This window comes from Cheilinus undulatus, linkage group 5 (assembly GCF_018320785.1).
Source record: "Cheilinus undulatus linkage group 5, ASM1832078v1, whole genome shotgun sequence".
NCBI lineage: Eukaryota > Metazoa > Chordata > Actinopteri > Labriformes > Labridae > Cheilinus > Cheilinus undulatus.
Window position 1 is genome coordinate 48,815,608 of NC_054869.1, and position 21,070 is coordinate 48,836,677.

Below are 21,070 nucleotides of genomic sequence, written 5' to 3' on the forward strand. Positions count from 1 at the left end.
CTAAAGGGTTTACACAACAAAACAGATCTCACACATGCATCTCCATGTAATCCTGGTTTACATGATCATGTTTTAAACCTCCATGCAATCATTAAATATATTTACAGAAAGGATCCATTTATCCTTCTTCAAATATAAGACTCCATTTAAAAATTTTCATGCAAATATGGATACATTAAACCGTGCATCAGTTATCTTAATCAATAAGATGTCCTGATTGGACATTTCAGTGACTGAGATACTTGTGAAAAGCTAATTTACTAAAAAACAACACTCCATCCTTTATTACTGAGACACATAATGAGCAGAGCACTCTTCTATCCTTTTAATGCATCAATTTCCTACCAAAGAAAGCCACTTTTCTGCCTGTATACCTTTCAGTGATGGATACACACTGAATAAAGACAGGATCAGAGGGGCTAACAGTGACAAAACCATGAGGTGTTTCTATCAGAAAGCAGGATACCAGAAAACATATGATAGAAAATACACTTAGACTGCTATTTGGTTTTTTTTTTTGGTTTGTTTTTGTTTTTACTTTAGCATCACCAAACTGAACTGAACTAAAGAACTCTTCTTTTTAACCTTTAAAGTTACATTTAAGTTCACAGACACAGACAAAAACTCCATATTTCTGTACGTTTTCCGGAATTTTACAGATATAGATCACATGTTGCAAAGCTACTAGTAAACACAGGAAGTAGTGTTGAGTCATTTAGCCAATGGTTAAAGATTGAGCAGCAAAACACAATGAAGAATACTTAGGAAAACTGCAGGGAAGGAGAAGACTCGTACCATACAAGACCAGGCTCACTGGTGGGTGATTATTTTTAAAATCCACTCCACATAAATGATGCACATATAAGGGGAGCATAAACATACCAGATGCAACATCCCTCTGTATGAACAGATGACAGACTAATTAACTGTATTTTTTATGGACACTGGCTTGAAATCCTGGTCTATAATGCTCTTTTAAACATAATGAACCTCCCGCCACTAGACGCTGCTGTAGTTTAGTTAATGGTTGCTGCCTTCCTGTCTGACCTTTCCCCTGGCACTTCACTGGATGTAAATATGAGAAGCTTAGCAGTTAGTGTGTAGTTGGAACAGTGCAGTGTGACTGTTTTTTAAAGTATTGAATAGAAATAAATTCATATGTAGGCTGTCAAGGGTTGAACTCATGTATAACTACTACTACTACTAACCAGAGTGAAAAGAAGCCATATTTTAAAGCAAGATATTAATCTGCAAAAACGGACAAAGGCTGGTGGACCTAGCTGCTTATGTTAGCCACACTGAATAGGGTATATCAGGATCACATCACACCTGCTAACACAATGACCCTGTGATGAATTTGACTGTTTTTTAACTATTTTCTTCTGTTTATACTAGTTGGTTAAACACAATAAAATTTGGCATTCAGCTGAATCGTAAAATAGACACCTAGGAACATCTTTAGCTCATGTTGCTTATTGTTTTATAAAAACAGAACAACATGTTAGTTCTACAACTAAAGTTATCTGTAATTTTGTCATTATTTTCTGAAGGTTAACTACAAATGGGAAAATAAGTTGTTTTTCCATACTTTTGTTGGAACAAAAAATCCAGAAAAAATCCCTTGTGCACTGTTTCTATTTCTCTCTGACCTCTGGGCAGGTATACCAGCAGAGTGTAAACCTGCAACTGTGTCATTGTGCAGGTGTTGCTAAGGTGTGGGAATCTGCCCTTTTCAGAGATGATATGACCCAAAGGTCAATCTGCAGGCTAAGATCTCATTCATGGCGATTCAGAGGGTGGGGCAGCTTTGTTAGAGTTTAAAAAGAACATTTGACCAACTTTGTGAGACATGGAATGCTAAAAGATTCTGATGACGACCACAGAGGGCAGAGTGTTTAATTGTCAAGCCAAGTTATTGCGCACATTTCAGGTGGAAATGCCCCTGTTATGTTAAAGTTTTGCAACAAAAAAGGAAAAGAACAACTTGATGTTGACACCTCAGTTCAAAAGCCCATTTTGCATATTTTGCATGCAAACAGCTGTGTCTAAAACTGTATTTTTATGCACAGGTTGTAGTCAGATTTAGAGAATATTAAAGACCTGCAAAGGTTATATTGCATCTGTAATTAGGCTGCACAGCCACACATCATTGGCCATAAACAGAGGCTGTGCAATGACAATAAATGTGACAATATCACTGATGTATAAGTTACAAAGGTGTTTTATACGTGCAAAAACTCATATCTCAGCAAGTGAATTTTAAATCCTCATCAAATATTTATTCTTATGAAAACTTTAATCCAAATTCACCAAAGTCTAGAAAAACATTTTTAATAGAAATTAAAAATAAGGCCTGAAACAATTCTGCCATCATGGAGGGTCTTGAGTTGAGGAATACAAACAGATGTAGACAATAAAAGATATTTTTTAAATAAGACAAATACACTCACTTAGATATGAGTGAGATAAAAACTAGATTTTTATCAGATATGTGTCAGATGGGGTTGTTGTCTGTTGTTTTAGCTACTTGAGGATTTGTACAATTTGTTTCTTGGCAAGACCAAACAGCAGTGCATGTTACATATACAACAGAAAATTGCAGCTGCCCTCTCTCACCACCTAAGTAGGTCAGGTCAACAAAGTTTGGAAAATCCTACTTTGCCCATGAACCATCTTCTAATTTAAGTGAGAATGTGCTTCAAACTGACCAATTCTTTTATAGTGGAAATTCTTTTCTGATTCTTCATGTTTACCAGTCCAGAGGGAAATGGTGGGCAGAAACATGTTTTAACAATTCAACACCCATTAATGTATCATTTGAGGAGATTTCTCTTGTAATCTTGAGCCGGTGGAGAAGATGTGGGACGAGAAGCAGAATGTCTTAAGAGCAAAATGAAGCTTAGACTTAAAATCCTGGTTAGAGAGGAAGGATAAGCTGCAAATCCTCAGGCATATCAAGAGTTCTTAAAATCCCCAAGAGAGTCAAAAATGTTCAGCATAAGGCTGCTGATAGGCTGCTGCTGAACAAGCACTTCAAGGAGTCCTGAAGAAGATAAAGAGAAATTTCAGAGGATAAAGTAAGACTGGATATGCAGACAGAACATGTTTGAGGTGAGAACTTGCTGCCTCAAAATACAAGTGCAGAAAAATTTAAAAACCTCCATCCTCAAATGAGTGAATTTGTGTATTTTATGTCTATGTATCTGGAGACTGCACAGTGGTGCAGTGGTTAGTGCTGTTACAGCAGACAGGTTCTGTTTGCAGGCCTTTCTGTGTGGAGTCTGTTCACCTTTTGCATGCATGGATTCACTCTGGGTCCTCCCATAGTCCAAGAACATGCTTGTTACGTTAATCTGTAACTCTCAGTGGTATAGATGTGAGTGTGGCTGCTTGTTTCTCTGTTTGTCAGCCCTGTGATTGACTGGCATTCACTCCAGGGTGTGCCCCACCTCCATTCTACCCTCACTTGTAGACCCCAGTATATTTGAAGTCCTTCATTTGAGGCAGAGAGTTGCTCCTCAAACTGAGGGAGCCATTGAATGTTTTCACCATGGCATTGGGCTTGGAGGTGCTGAACCTCATCCTGACCACTGTTTTTGGACTCTATTGTCCTCAAAGATAAAACAGCTAAAGAAAGACAGGAAATATTGGAAGTAGACAGTGAGTTGGACTTGTAGTAAAGGGCAGGGGTGAGGCAAACCTGTAGCATCTGTATAAAGGACCTCTGCTCTACAGACAAAGTAAACCTGCACCCGAATTTATGTATTTCATAAAATTATAAAAACTTCAAGCCAGAGAGATCGAACTGGCAGAATAAAGCTGTACAGCATCAATGAGAATTTATCCTGTTTATGTCTTTCATTTGTGTTTATCAGATTATTCACACCTCGCTGCAGCTCTAAAACAGGATTTGCAGTCTTAATATCCTGAAAATAAGATTTTCATTGAGCTGTTTTTCAATATGACAAGTGGTTTGCCAGTGGGGTTCAGTACTGAAATATTTGGTTTAATTACATCTAAAGTTCATCGTTCATCATTTCTTGTTTAATAGCTGAGTCTGGTGTGAGCATGCTCAGTAGAACTGTTTGAAAACAAGACTTGGAGGCAGGAGACAGCTTTAAAGTGCTTATTCAGTGTTTAACACTGTTAAAGATTAAAAACTATTAAGGAGTGCATGTACTAAATGACTCAATGATGTTCAATCATCACTGTTAATGTGACAGCATTTACTCTTCAGGAGTTCATATTTGGTTGCTTTCTCTCTCAGTAACCCAATTAAGGTTTACATTTTCTCAACAGGTTCTCTGCTATGCTTTTATTTGATCTTATACTGTCTTTAGCAAAGGGGGCTTCAACTCTTCTTTGGATTAAAAACCTGATTTAATTCTTACTTGTCCTGTAGATTGAAAACAACAAAAGAACTTCCTGAAACTAAAGAAATAGATTATATAAAGTGAACAGTAAAAATGTAAATGCTTGCTATCACGAGTAGAGATGAAATGATTGAATGATGTACAGTTAACTGCAGAATAAAAATCACTGGTAATTCATCCTAAAGGCTAACCAACATTTCATGTTTTAGATATAACTCATTATAAGAGTGTGGAAGGTTATTTCTGTTGCAAGTTGCACTGAAACCAAATAATGTGACATAAGCTATGGTGCTTCAAAAGCCGACCTGCCTGTTAGCAGCTTAAGTCCTTACCCAGCCAGCATGTCCCTGTGGGCCCCATATGGGTTATATGCGGTCTTCAATATGGGTCTAGATCCAAGAGAGATCCAAGATAGATCCTGCTTGTAGTTAACATGGGCAGTTGCAAGGATCTCTAGATGGGGCCTATATGGGTCTCTTATGGGCTGATCCACACTTACAATTCATATGGGCAATCAAAGGTGGGGCTGCCATGGAACCCATGGACAAACCCACATAGGGCCCATACTGTAGTCCACATACTAAAACCCATGTGGGGCCCACAGGACATGCTGGCTGGGTGGGCTCCTTAGGCTGCATTAACTGTACTATGCTAAGCATCCATCATCAATCTTTTTTTTTCAACCACCAAAAAAACGAGTAAAAGCAGAGCAGTTGCCATCTGCAAAACTAGACGGCAAAACAAAACAAACAAACAAACAAAAAAAATCAGTAAGTCCATATTTAAAACTACTTTTTAACTGATGGCCAATATCGATATTAATGCTTGTTTCCACCGCTTCCATGACCATGAAAACAAATCAGCCTGTCCAACAGGTCACATCTTCAACCCAATAAAAAATCTCCTTACTAAATCAGCAGTGAGGTGTGCTAAATGTCAGCCTTAAATCGACACAACAGAACAGATAAACATGTGCTACTGACATTTGTACACGGCCACATTATGGACAATGTTAAACTGATACATCTGTGTATCCTTAATAAATAGTAATAATATAACATAAGAATAATAATAATGGCTGGTCAGTCCTTGCTGATGCGGTACAGTGAGAGAATTGTAAATTACTGGGCTGGTACACTAATGTAATCAATGATAATAGACCCACTAAGTAAAAAATATTCACCCTAACGTTGCATACTTAACCTAAACTGTTAAAAATATTGCTTATTTTAGGGCTTGTATTTCTTCATTAAAGAGACTAGACCGCGGCAGAAACTTGGATGAGATGTGGGAAAGGAGCCACAGGTCCGACTCAAACCCAGGCAGGTCTCATATCTGAGGCACTACTTTCTTGTGTGAGACAATATGTGTTCAAGGATGATGATAAATGGTAAAAGTCATCAGCTCAGGACAATGCTATAAAATGTGTAAGACTGGGAAATTGAAAAGGATTAAACTTGAGGTTTCCAAACCACTACAGACTCTCTAACAGACACCTGACTTCACTTTGTTAACCTCTTTGTTGGCTCTTTGCTAGGATGGCAAAGACAAGGACAGCCATGGGATCCAGTGACATGGCTTTGTCTTTCTGTTTTCTTATGAGGTCGTTTTAGTCCAATCATAACCACATGCAGCTACTCCCATGCTCTGATGCACAAAAGTCTGGCATGCATTCACAATAACACAGGACCAGAGGCTTCTTTGGCATTAATACTTTATGAACAACCATGACAATATTCCAAAAGCTTGTAAATGAAATCCCTGAATACCCTGATAAATATAACATCTGGTTTGGATGAAGCTAAAAGCACAGTTGTTCATCATTTGGGACCATCAAAACACTAAGCTATTTTCAACCAAAAGGGACAATATTCCCACGGCAGCCATGTTCCTGTGAAGTTGAGCTCAGGGTGGCTGGCTCAAATGTTATCATGTTGCACTGAGACACTGAAGGTTGTTTGCCACATAAGAGTTGAGACTCTGACTGATGTTTCTGTTTGATTGTTTCCTGATTTAAAAATGACAACAAAGACAACACATACTATAAAACCTGTTTGATTAGACCCCTCTGATCCAAGCTTAAGTTGCTCTTACTACATCCTAGTTTACATTTACTTACTGCAATAACAGACACCATTAATACATGACAACAACATTTGAGCTTCCTACTGTGAGCTTGACATCACAGGAACATGGCATCCATTAAATCACTCTACAGGGCAGCAGGAATAGAAAAAAACTGATGTCTTTCTGGTGTGTTTTAATACTACACTGACTTATCAGGTGTGTTTTGTAAGTGAACATCACCACCATGAAATGACAGCTTACTTGACAAGGATTTGCTTTGAAGGCTTTAGGTTAATGTTGAAATCTGTATCAGAGCAGGAAGTGGCCATGTTGTAACAGAATGTGGAATCCTAATTTTTCATTTGTGTCCTTGTTGGTGAGTTGCGTATTTTCTACTGTTTAATCAAGAGCACCATTGTTCTACTGCAAACCACAATTTCTTTCATAATTTGACTCTAAGGGGGATGATAATTTACAGCATGATTTTTATGCTGTATGGAAGAAGGCTTCAACCTAAAATTAGAACTGATGTCTGGGGATAGTAAAAAGATAACTGAGCAAATAATTCAAGTTAAAGTGGGCAATCTTAGAGAAGGCTTTACAGGAATAATATACAATGTTTGACACATTAATAAAGCAGATATTAAATAAACTTAGCACAAATTGTAAGGACATTTGTGTTTTGTAAAATATTTCTCTGTTGTAACAATGCTTCTAGGCAATAAATATTACACTATTTGAAAGTCTGTTTATTTCCCTTTTATATGGTGCCACATTTCAAAGGAACATGCATTAATGGGATGAGCAGCAGAGCTGAATATGTGGGTTGCACCCATGAAAAATGTGCAAAATCTACTCTGCCAATGCCAAACAGATTGTTCTGCTTTTGCTATTGACTTTTGTTTTGGCACCTCAAAATGAACCTTTCTTCTCCTTAGGAACTGTAGGCCATCCTCTACAGATTAATAGCCAAGGTTTTCCAAGGACTGGCTGGTGAGCAGTATGAGAAGGGGGTGCCATGCTGTTATGGTTGTGCATGGTTCTTCCAAACCCTACTGGGGCTCCTGTTTGGTAAATTAATTAATTGTTAAATTGCCAGTATATCTCGTTTCTTCAGACTTCAACCATCCAATCCACCAAACAAAAGTCAACGGCAGAAAGAGCTTTTTGGCGCTGGCAGAGAAGATTTGGCGAACTTTTCCATGTACTCAGCTCTGCTACTCACCTCATAAATGCATGTTCCTGACAAATGTGGCACCATTTAAAAGAGGAATAAAAAAGCTTTTTAAGATTAACTGTAAAGAAGAATTGTTACAACAAAGAAATAAATGACCAAACACAAAATTCCTTACTGTTTGTGCGCAATGTGTATCCTAACTTAATATCTCCTTGTGTAAGACCGTTCTAAAAAGACTGAAGGCAAACTCCCTCTGGGGTTTCTGTTCTCAGCTCTGCGGTCTCACTGACAGGATGGTGCTTCTTTCAGTTTTCACCCAGAGAAGCCCCTCCCTGTCCCACTGCCACATCAACTGCCGAGGAGAGACAGCCCCGCTTACTTTGGGAAGCTGTTTGAAGAGGCCCAACAGTGAGGTTTCCAGTCAACATAAGGCTGGCTACACATTGGACATTCTCAGGCTTTGTTTTAGACCTGATGCCCTCTCAGCAATGATTCTGGAATTAAGCTTGCTACAACTGATTATTTGTCCAAATAATCCTCTCATATGTGGAATAAATACAATATTTTTACTGCTCCCAATCAAGTTGGAGCCTTTGTGATCCCAAATAATTTGGTATTTATGATGACAGAATACCTGCATCCACACATAACTGCCTTTTATTTGTGCTTTTTTTCTCTTTGAACCCAGTTCCTTTATCTTACTGTCAAAATTCTTCCATGACTTGGTCACCAAACTGGATGCTTAAGTCTGAATATGAGGCCCTAGTTTAGACAGTTTTGTGCTAGAATAGTCAGCACCTCTTTGAAGATTACACAGTGTGGCCTTAGAGCATCATGAGGACCAATCCTGGAAAATCTAGACTATGGTCATCTTTATGTTGCCCCACACACTGCAAAAGTAGAAGAAGCATTTTTTTTCTTCTTTTTTAACTTCCAACTTTATATTTTTTTTAATTCGTCTCTGTGTTCAGTGGGTTGTAATGATTAAATTAATTCAAAGTGTTCTTATGTCAGTGGTCTTGTAGCACCTGCAAATGAAACTAAAAACCCACAAACGTACTAAAAATCTGCAGTTTCAATGTAATAATTTCCAAAACAATACATTGAACACAATGTAATAGCAGCCTGTAGCAACTATAATAACTATGGCATTTATAACATTTAAAAAAATCCCTATCTTTCAAAAATGTTATTAACTTGCCATATAAACTGTAACATGAACATGAAAAATGAAAATTTTGGTTATTTATCAAGCTCAAGGCACATCAAAAAACATAGTTATGACAATTTTTGGTTAACCAAGAAACAGGAAGGAGTTTCAACAGGGTCTTCAAACACTATTTGAAGAACTGGCTGGGTGAACAGTATTTCTGTGTGTTATTTATAACTTCCTCAGAGCGCAGTTTTGATAACCTTGCAAAGCAGATGGATCCATATTTCTCACTGGTGAATCCATCTTGCAAAGCTCCTGTCTGAACTGATTGGACCCTGTAAGAAAGGGACAGAACCAATCAGGAGCGAGAGGCAGTGCTTTCAGGCGCGGCGGTGTCGTGACGTAAGCAAGCAGTGACAGGAGGCCGGTGTAATTATGGCGGAAGAGATAAGCATGGATGCTGCTATAGCATCAGTTTTATCAGAACTTGACGACATTTCTTTGTTAAACAAAAAACAAAGAACAGCACTGAGCAACAGTTGTTTTGATTGGCCCGTAAAAAAATCCAATCATCCTCTGAGTTTTTTTTCAAAGGCTCAACCTTCACCAAATACCGTCTATGGAAGGTTTTCCAGATGTATTACACATCCTTCTAGTGTGTCATCTTACAGTTTTAATTTGTTTTAATCAACCTCTGTTAAGATTCATGACTCTACCAGTGTTTAACATCTTTAAAACAAATACTTCCTGTTTCATGGCAAAGAAAAATTGCCAGGACTACTTTCTTTAGATTATTTCTTTGGACATTTTTGCCTTTATTTAGATAGGACAGGACAGGCAGGACACATAGGAAGAGAGCAGGAGGAAGACACCAAACAGTGCAAAAACTGTGAATCAATCCCATATCCAGCTAGTTGAGGATATGGGTGCCTTCTCCAACCACTGAGCACCAGTGTCTATGTTTTTTGTTTTATTTATTTTTTTATTTTTTATTTTTTTTGATGTGGCTTAAGCTTACAGTAAGTACACATGAACCCACTGACAGTTGTGAAAAGGCTACAAAAACAACAATGATCACAAACATTAAGTTTTCAAGTTCATATTACATTTGTATTACTTTTGTGGTTTATTGCATTTGCAGGTGTAACAGGTCACTCATGCTTTTAAAAATTATTTGAAACCATCTACGGTGTAGCCAGCCAAGAATTAAGCACTAAACTAGTCATGTACTCAAAGCTCCTTTTTAAAACAAAACCACAACCTTTCTTGAATGACCTTTCCCCCCTAAGGACCATTTACAGATGCTCATCACTTCATGCTGATAAGCATGTGCAATTTGTCCACTATCACACCTGGAGAGTAAAAAACTGCTAAAAGAGTGACTGTTTTGAGGAAAGACATATTAAACAACATATGAAGAAGAATACTTGTATAAAACACTGACCTATAAATGACAGATTTCATTCCAAAATGCAATTGGAAGTTTTTGGTTTTTCTTTTTTTTTTTTCACTTTTTTTGACCAAAGTTTGGTTGTTAGTGATGATGTATTCCGACTTGGGACAATTTTCATGACTTATTTTCCAAAGGTTTGACCTGGAAGCGTATCAAAAGTGTATCATAACATATTGGAATGAAACGACTAAAACCATTCACGGTTTTAGAAAGCAGAGGGAGGTTTTAGATGAAAGTTGTCAAAGGCTATTGTTGTGTTAAAAAGGCATTTGAATTACTGTATTATGGATTATATCATTTTGTACATGGAGCTGATCTAAGCAGAAGAATGGTAGTTAGAGGCGGTTGGATTTGAGGGGGAAGGGTTGGGGTAAGGCATGGGTATAGGGGAGTGAGAGTTGGGGTGGCATAGAGAGGTTCCCCACCTGGTCACACCTTGTTGCGATCTACTTGGGGGAAAACAGTGGTAAAACAAGGTACAGCACATTTATGGATGCTTCACACACACAAACAAAATAAAGCATAATGTTTGCATCAAATGACAACACCATATTCCTAAAAATAGCAGCTACTCTGTATGTTAGTAGCAGATGACTGTGGGAATAAATCCCAGTAGATTAAAGGTCCATTAAGATGTGATTGGATGCTGAATGTGCCTGTAATTTTACAGGAGTAGCCTGAAGTAACACACAAAATAAAACTGCAGGTGATTATAACAGGCACTTATTAATCTGTTGTTCTATAACTGCTAAAACCGCTCACTCTCATCTAAAACATCAAATAAGAAACCATAAAAGCAGGCCTCTTGGGAAGCTTCTTCACGGTAACACTTACATTAATAATGAAAGCAATAAAAATATCATCCCAGCCCTGAAAATCACATTATCACTAACACCTGACAGTAAAAGGCAGTTTGTATGAAAATGCACAGCAGACTGGGCTCAACACTTGTGGCTCAAGTAGATGAGATGACAGAGTGACAGACTGGCCTGTGATGGGGATGCTATGGTTTGTTGTCCTCGCTGCAGGCAGTCAGTCATGTGGATTGCAGGCAGAATGAGCTCTGGAGACATGCATGGTGTGTGAACAACAGCTGCCTATCAAACAGGACTTTTCAACCAGAACTGTCAAGCAGCCCTCATGTGAATATTTGGGTTATAATGTAGTAGATCGGCAATGTTCAATTTAAAATGAATTAATCAGACATCATGAAACATCTTCGCACTAGTTAACAAAGCTCACTAAAAGTCCCTAAAATGTTTGATTTTAGAGTTTGAGTTATTACATATTGTCATTAATACTTCATTGTCCACATCAATCAGATTAAAATAAATGTTTATAACTACTGTAAAGCTCAAATTAACAGCCTAAATATAATTAAAACCATTGTGGTACAAAAATTTCACTCCCAAACAGTGAGAGAACATGAAGATATTAGCTAACGGTTCAGGTTTGTTTTTTTAACCAGGCTGTAAAACAGTATATTTCTAGTGTAAAAATTGGCTTTTTAACATATGTTGTGTAAAGGACTTCTAGTGTTCCTGCAGCCAGCCTCAAGTGGACACTCACGGTATTGCACTTCCACATTGGTTTCATTTTTCAGGACCAGAGGTTGACACTTGTTCCCACCCTTTTTTTCCTAAGGGCCCCCCCCCCACTTGTATCTAAGAAGGGCTAAAGCCCCAAAGATATAATAGACCTTTCATACTAGGGTTCCAATTCTGATACCAGTATCTGAAATACATCCGATACTGCTTAAAATACAGGTATTGGTACTGGTGAGTACAAGAGTGTATGCACCAATCTGATATCGTTTTGTTTAGCTTTATATTTTTACTTTTGCATTTTTCCTCAGGAGCATGCCCAGACATTGTAGGGAATGCATACAGGCATGTGGAGGCCATACACACAACTGAGCCTCATTTTGAGTTGTCTTGAGGAATTTCATAAAAGCTGGATTAGCCTGTTATCTGACTTTTCCACTTTTATTTTGAGTATGATTCTGAATCCAGTCCTTCATCAATGATTTTAGTTTCCATTGGTCCCTCTTATGTTATTTTTTTCTCAAAGCATTCCACTATGTTGTGAAAAAAAAAAAAAAAAAAAAAAAGATTTTCAATTGGAATATTTTATTCATCGAGATCTTGGAGGTGTAATATAAGTGTCCCTTTCATTCTTTTGAGCAGTGTATTATGTTTCTAATCATGATTTTAAAAATACACGTACAGCTAATTTTGAAAATGCCAGAGCAGACAGGGTGCCACCAGGCAGTTGTTCAAGTTTATTTTTTGTTTTTGCTTTTCCTTATGGTGATTTGGACAGTGCTCTTTCATTCCTTTATCCTCATATTTGATTCTTGTTCTCTCCTACGCGCTCCTATGACTCAATACTTAGTAAGCAGGTCAGCATTACTTCAGAAAGACTCATTTATTTATTTTGTATTGAACATTTGGTCTCTTTCGTGCTTTTAGTGGCTGAAAAGTGCTGTTTGCTCTTGTTACGCTATCCAGCGTATGTGAAACCAAACCATATAAATCCATCCCCATCTGCACTGTGATGCTGAGCCTGATAAATACAGGTTAAGTGGTGTAGTGTTGAATAAATGGAGATGATGTGACATCACGGTCATAGGGCAGTCATTTCAAACCTATAGCTAAGAGCATATGTGTCATACAGTCTATTTAATGTGCATGCTAAGATCACAGAGAAGATCGATACTCCCAGAGATGCACTCATGCCCTCCAGCAGCGGCGTGTTACATTAGCGAGCCTCTGGTGAATTAATAATGTGAAATTGATGGTATCATTGCAGACCAAGCAGAGCTGTGGCAGGGCAGAGTGCTGATGAAAACACTTCCCCTCAGAGGCTCGGGAAAGATAAGGATGATGAACACGCAGGTGGCATGCCCCTCTACAGGAGAGGAAAGCATGAATAGAAGGACCTGTAACCTGGACCAGGAGGGTCGAGTACAGGAAGGTCTACGATGGACCATGGGATGTTTGTGTGTCTCAGGCAAACCAGCACACACTGCAAAAAACACACATTCTCACAAGCAATTTCACTTCATATACTGCAAGCCTTACAGAGCTCTACAGCAGAATTGTAATCTTAAGGAGTTATTCTCAGGTCATAAGATTAAACCTGTGCTATAGTTTAGATGTGTCGTAGCCTGAGTGATTACAAGGTACAAAAAGTGCACTAAAGTAGAGCAGCCATGTTCCTGTGACATCGTTTTAGTGTGGGAAGCTTCAATCTTAACATGTTACACAATTTTATTCCAGATTTCTTGTCATTAAAAATTATATTCTGACTACTGTTTTTATTCTACCAATTTTCTTATTTGCAAGGACAAAGAGAGTATTAACCAAACATCTTGTGAAAGTTTGGACCACATATCATGTTAAACACATTATTCCCATCAGGTTAAACAATGTTAGCATTTAACCACTTCCTAAGTAAACATTCATGTTTTAAAATCACAGATAAAATAAAAAAGGGTTGTTTTAGTAGAAGATACTGATTTTTAATTTAAACATATTTATTTAACACATTTAGACTTCAACATCCTTTAAAACTCAAGAATAGGTTGAAAACAACCTCAAAATCCTGACGGTTTGTTGAAAACTATTTTTAACATTTACTAAAATCTCTACATCTCAGCCTCAGTGGCAGAAAAGGACATGAAATGCATAAAAAACTTTAAAGGCTTTAACCCTGGATTTAACTGTAAAAAATAAGTTTGTTATATAAGTTCATCATCAATTTAAAAACCATAAACATCCTCCTCTCCACACATTTCCCTTATCCACTGAGCCTTGACCAGGTGTGTTCAGCCTATATGCCACCTGCTCGCTCAGGTTTCATCATCTTAGTCACTGCTCAAGTTTTAACACCTACACCATTAATTTTTCCTTATGGGAGCCAATGGTGGATCTTGCAATTTTGGGGCCCCAGGCGATAACAGGTAAGTAATGTCTAGGTAGATTTTGAAAATGTCTATTTAAGGACTCTAGATGAATATCAGATAACGAAATAACATAAGATGTATATAATAATCAATTTAATCTTAATAATAATAAATCACAATTTACTCAAAGAAAAAAAAAATCTATGTTCAATTTTAAATTTTTTAGGCTCTTTAATCACCAAAACCTCTTAAAAAGTAGCCAAATATATTTACATTTGATCATATATTTGCAAAGTATGTATCATGAATATAACACAGTTATACTTGATGACTCATTTTTTGTGTTTTTAAAGGGGAAAAAGAAAAAACGGCAATTCATACAAATATTTAAACTTCATACTTTACAGCTGGCTTCTATGCCACTATAACATGACCAAGTTTACTTAATATTTCACACTTTAATTTATGTGTTTACCCCTGAATAAACCAAACAGCCTGAATACAGGCCAGTGCAGGAGAAAAGATAATTATATGTTTACGGGGCCCCTACTTAGCTAATGGTAAAGTCGGCCTCTGATGGGAGCTGAGGAGGTCAAACTCGAGAAGGTTTTATTTTTTTTTTGTCTCATGCTTTCCATGCATTTTGCCAATTCATGTTGCAGTGTGTTGGCCACTTGTTGCATGCTAAACATAATAAAATCCTTCAAAGTGCACTGACATTGCATCAGATCTCAAGGTAGAAGCACACTGGTATCTCATCCAGTTTAACAGTGAGGCTCGTCAAATATTATCTGTCCAAATAGTCCCAGTGTGGTGTAGTGCAGCTTTAATCATCATTATCATTTTACTGCTCACTATCGCTTCTGACCCTCCCTGAGTTCAAACTGTAATTATTAGACGTGATCTTAGGTTTAACACAACCTCTGTGTTATGTTGTAAGAGAAATTTCAGCAATTAAAAAAAGGGTGTCTTATCATATCTGTGATTATATTTTAAAGCATGAGTGATAAGGTTGCAGGATATAACGGCACTTTTCTACAAGGAGAGCAAAAGTGATGCAGACATGAATGTGCACATGCTGCATCAGGAAAAGAGTATTTTTAAGGTGTATTATACAGCTGCCATGTTGCTGCCACTGTTTTTATGATTGTTTTTGAGGCAGATATTTAAAAGGTCCTCTCTTTTCGGATTGAATGTGTTTCGTCTCCTTGTCTAAAGTTATTATTGCTAAGGCTCATCTCCTGCTCATAAAAAGGGGCAGAACTGACACACAAACACGGACAGGTAAAGGCTGTGAACCAATTGATTAATTGTAATATGGAAATAAGCTTGAACACAAAATATCATTAACATCTCAAAGCCAGCTAGAAATGAAGATTGGATATAGACACATCTTGGTCAAAGTGCCATTAAAATCTAAAATCTTTTACCAGTAAAAGTGAGACATTTATGGTCTTAAAGTCCAGTGTAAGACTCTCAAGGATCCATAGCAACCCTGTGATAATAGGAAGTGGCTGAATACAAACTAAGCTATAGTTTGGTGGTAAACACAATTTCGATGTACCTTAATTTGTCCTTGTAGCTGCTTTTCCATCCAAAAGTGAAAAACAGTTTTCAAGATCTTCACATTTATGCGATCTTCACATTAGAGCATGAAGTCACAGGAACATGGCCGCCGTTAGAACATGGTCTACTGCTGTAGTATTTTATTTCAGCATGAAGTAAAAAGGGCAGTAAAGGCTTCAATGTAATGTTTTAAGGCTTTAAATCCCTTAAAAGATCTGATTGTTATTCTAAATACTTACAACAGGCTGATTTCTCAGTGCTATCTATAACGGTAAAGTGCATACATGTTTCTAAAAAGCCAATCTTCACAGTGTTATTTATGCAATAATTAACCTTTATAAAGCCAAATTAATTTTATTAACATTTTATTGATATTTATGAAAGGTGTATAAAGCAGCTTATTTCTTATTAGAGCTCATCTGTGTCATATAAGCAATAATTAATGTGTTAATTTTGCTTTTATCAACACTTTTAGAGATGTATTAATCTTTATAAGCATCTCACAAGGTCTTACAAATGTCTACCTATTTGTTAATGTTTTTTCAAATGATTGTTGTATGAAGAGTTACCTATCCTGGTATTAAAACATTTGCTATCACAGACTTTCACTTAAACTTTCTAAAGAATGAGTTTGCCTTCTTCATGGTTTGTATCTTCTTTAAAGCAGACCTGCTCTCATTTCTCAAAGTAAGACTGAATATGTGAGGAAATTACTTGGTTTTGCAGTGACAGCCATGTATGTTTTCTCTCTCACATACATACACACAGATAATGACACAGACAGGCAGGATGAGAGAGGTAGAGGAGGCATTACCCCATGAAGCTCCTTCAAAACGATCCGGGAACAGAAACAGGAAGAGGATCAGGTCAATAAACACATCGAACAACAACACAACACTCACTCTTACACACAGACACTTCAGTCCTCAGGGCTTTAACTCCACCCTCATCAGGTTGAAGATCAGTTGTTTTGCTGCAACATTTGTTGTAATTTTTTAATGTCAAAATCCCTTATTTCTATGGCTCAGTCCCGATTCGTCCCTTGCCCCTACCACTTAGCCCAACCCTATGTTTTTGATGTGCAAGTTTAGGGACAGGGTGCCCTGATTTTTGTTGGAAAGAAGGGCAGAGGGAAGTTATATGGCCATTTGAATGGAGATTTTCTGTAATATTATAGGAAATATCCCACATTGCCTTGAGAATCACTGGTAAGATGGCAGCCTAAGCATCCAAACAAGTGTAAAAATGTGAGCAGTTTCTTTATAAGAAAGTTTTGAAAATTACAAGAACCATCTGAAACCATCATTTAATGTTTCAATGCATTACAGTCCTTTTATTTTGAAACCAATATTAAAAAAATGCTCATGCTCACCTAAAAAAATAAGTCAAAATGAGTTTATTTTTATTCTTTTTATTGAAAGTATCTATAAAAACAGCAGGTTTTCTTTGTTCATTTAAAATGAATTATTTCCTGTATCTTTATTTCTATTGTATGCAGATGCGTGCTGTCTTATTGATATACTGATATTTGGTCATAATGACAAACTAAAAAAGATGAGATAATATAGGGAGGATGTGCCGTGGAGGAAGAGGCAGAGAAGCAGAATGACCGGGAAAGAGACAATGTTCCCTTTTGACTAAGTAAAAAAGATAGAAAAAAAAAAGAACGGCAAGCAGCTACGAGTAAAGACTGTCACTAGCTGTCACTGCCAAAGCCCAGAAAAAAACAAAAACAAAAACAAAAACAAATCTGTAAAGGACATTCTTGAGTAGCAACTTTTCAGTTGTATCATAAGACCTTTTTGGTTGGGCCCTGTAGATGTAAAATTGTTTGAATGTGCTCCTTTTCTTTGTCTTTGTTTTTGTTTCTTAGAAGGAAGATTTCACTGGGGACAAGTAGCCCTTGAATCAAGGGGTAGTCGTAAAATTAGAAATGGGACTGAGCCATACGTGTCAGGAACAGAAAGTTTTTAAAGTTTTGTGCAAGTAGATTAACAGGACAGTATTTAAACACATTCAAAAAGGGGAAACATAAAAATCTTTAGATCCTTTCATTAACTCTTCACAAACATCAAACATATTAGAATATAAAGGAAGAAGTTATCAAACTTACGAAAATGCAAAAGCCACCAGCGCCCCACTGACCACTATGAAGTCCAGAATGTTCCACAGGTCTCTGAAGTACGCTCCAGGATGAAGCAACAGGCCAAGGTCCACCATCTGTTTCAAACACACCACTGTTTTGCTTTTATCAAATTTTATTTGTTTTCATCATGTTTTATTTCAATCAATCAATCAACCTTTATATATACTCGAGATATCATTAAGGGGCACCCTCATTTACAATGATGTCGAGTCAATTGCAGAAAAAATTCTGAGAATACAAAACAATAGAAACAGAGGAAAGACTGACTAAAGGGCATTAAAATCATCAGACTGGTGATGGTAAAATGACAACAAAGTTCACATTTACATAAAACAATTACAGACATAAGGTTGGAGGTTTAAAATAACATTTCTAAAAAGCCCAAAAGGTAAAAGCTCAGTAATCTTGAGCAGGTCCTGTAGCCTGTTCCACGAGTTAATTTTTCCACTGTTAATTTTTGTTAATAAACACAAAATAAACCAATTTAGAGGCTCAGACTCTCACATCGATTTTTGTTGATCATGGAGAGATAAATGGATGTACATGTTTACCTTGATCACCATTTCAAAAGTGAAAACACCGGTGAAGGCATAATCCAGATATTTGAGCACCTGAAAAAAGAAGAAAGTTAATAAAGCATATCAAAATTAAACTAACATTTTTTAAATTCAGCCACTAGGTGGCTGTGAATCAAAACAATAACAAAAGATGACGATTAGAGGACCACTGCTCAGCTCTGCCCACCTCTGCTGCGTATTTCTTATTTGAATTACTGACTCTGTTCATCCAAAACTATACCTCATACGTATGCATATGAATAACATATAATTATGTAACATTACAACACATGAAACAAATACTTGGAACTACTTTCTTGAGTAAACCACTTTTACCGCTTTTGAAATCACTCCGCCCAGCAGCCGTGTCTGGAGTGTAGTTCTGGCTTGGCATTTTCCTCTTAAAAAACTTTGTCTCATAATGTACCATAATTATTTCATAGCGTGGTGAATGTGCAGGTCACAACTTGTCCACGAGAGCGTTTTGGAGTTGTTGGAATGTGTATTTGATGAGTTTGATGAGGGAAAACCGGAATTACCATAAGACCCCATTGTGTTGGCAGAGCAGCTCCCATCTCAGACCCGCCAGTCAAAAAACAGCTTGCACCGACAACTAAATGTAACGAACCTATTACTAAGACTATAGAGATTATGGCAATTGGTGAATTTGCCAAAATGTTGAAGTATCCCTTTAAAGGCATTTGCTTCTGAGGATTATTAGCACTATGGCTTGGCTCATTTCGACTTGAGATGAAGCAAATGAGGGAAAAATAATGCACAAATGTTGAAACTTTTAGTGGCCATAATCATTTTTAGTGAATTGAACCCTCAGTTTTAACCTGTGTACTCATAAAGTGTTTCTCACATTGTTGCGAGGGGCGTTGGTCCACACAGGATCCTCTGCTGCCAGAGCGATGCTGCTCATTGCGATAACGACCAGGATGGACATCTCAAAATAACGCAGAGTCACAACGTAGTGACATAACCGCCTCACCCTATGGGCACAAACAGAAGAGATACAGGATAGTAGCAGCAGCTGATTTCTTCTGAGTATTTCTGTATCCTGAAACAAATATGAGAAGCTAAAGAAAAGGTCAAAACAAAGCCCGACTCTCCCCCTACATCTTTGTGTGGGAAAAAATCTTTAAATGAAACCAGCTTGGGCTCATATTTGCATTCTGCAGATAAACACATGGGGAATTTAGTTCATTAAAAAACAATAAATATGCATTTCATGAGAATATTATCATAAACCTATACCTATAACAAAGAAGTCAACTCGAAATGAAACACTGCTGTCATATCACAAGCACATCTAAACTCACAGGATATTAAGAGGCTTAAGTTAATATCATATCCTTGTTTCTGTAGTGATTTCGTTTTTGTTTTAATCACTGTGGATGTGGAAATCTAAAAAAAATCTAAGTTAGAGCAAAATGAAGAAATACCAGGGTGCCGGCTATAAAAAGAGAAGCCATCACATAAATTTGTCATTTAAAGGGGGATTCTGGTATTTTTAAACCTGGGACCTATTTTTAAAGATGATGCCGTCTGACTGATGGGTACAAACAAGTTTGGGAGTTGCTCCAGTTTCCTGCTTCAGCTGACAGCTCCAAACAGACTCTCTCTTGATCAAATGGAAAATGAGCCTCATCAAACATAAAGCATTTAAAGAACTTGTTTTTCTACTGACAGGCTCAGTTTGTTATCCAAAGTGTCTGAAAACATTAAAAAAGATCCAGACTGTTTTTTTTATTCTAAGTGTAATGTCATTTTTGGTAACCATAAGCTGCTGATGGTGTCAAGAGTAGTAGAGAATCATAGGAGTGCTTCCCTACTACTCCACCATGTTTAATGTTGTTCTGATGATGAAGGTGAGGATAAATGTTGTTGATGTCAGGATGGGATTTCAAACTGGACAGAAGACACATGAACATTTGTCATGCCAGCCTTGTTGAACCGGGGTTGTGGGGCGTCCTGGGTGCATTTTCAATTATGCCACTCAAGAGCATTTGTCGTTACAGATGTTTATATTCAGGTTCAACGTTAAATGATGTGCTGTCACATTGCAATGTATTAAAGGTTAGTCCCTTAAGATGCAGCATCTAATTTTCAAGTGGGAGTTCTAGAGAACAAGATGTTTTTGCTTCTCTATCATGTCTGCCTCAAAAAAAAAAAAAATCATTAAAATAAATAAATAAATAAATAAATAATTAAAAATGCAATCTCACTTGGCAAAATGATATTGCAGGTGTGAAACTTTGTACGGAGTGAACACAGGTTTGACAATGCCCACGGCTGATTGGTGGGTTGAGCTCCAGCATTGCTAGGAGATAGGCTGATGTTCCAGCCAACCTACAAATAAGGAGCTTGGGGAACGTCTTTGCCTGGTTAAATACCGTTAAGCATTGCTTTATCCAGTTCATAATTAGACATGGGTTCCACAATTCTTACGAGCAACTACAGCGCAAATATTCAGATTTAGTCGATATCAAACTCTAGTAGCCAATCTCCATCACTATTGTGCATTATGTTCTAAGTTCCTGTGTTCCTGGACTGATATCTGTTGTATAGTCCAAGACTGTAGGTATTTCACATACAAAGAGCCTCTGATCTCATAAAAATAGAGTTGATATATAGTTGAAATATAAGCCAAGTACTACAAAGGACA

At 37.2% G+C, this 21,070-nt stretch overlaps 1 protein-coding gene across 1 annotated transcript in view; it reads right to left on the reverse strand.

Moving 5' to 3' along the window:
* The window catches only part of cacna1ba (calcium channel, voltage-dependent, N type, alpha 1B subunit, a), a 213,345-nt gene that overhangs the window by 49,584 nt on the left and 142,691 nt on the right, over positions 1-21,070 (reverse strand). Inside the window, 5 exon segments of the mRNA XM_041787071.1 lie at positions 10,649-10,672; positions 16,511-16,522; positions 17,810-17,916; positions 18,394-18,453; positions 19,265-19,394. Of these exon segments, the coding sequence (XP_041643005.1) occupies positions 10,649-10,672; positions 16,511-16,522; positions 17,810-17,916; positions 18,394-18,453; positions 19,265-19,394 (333 nt within the window).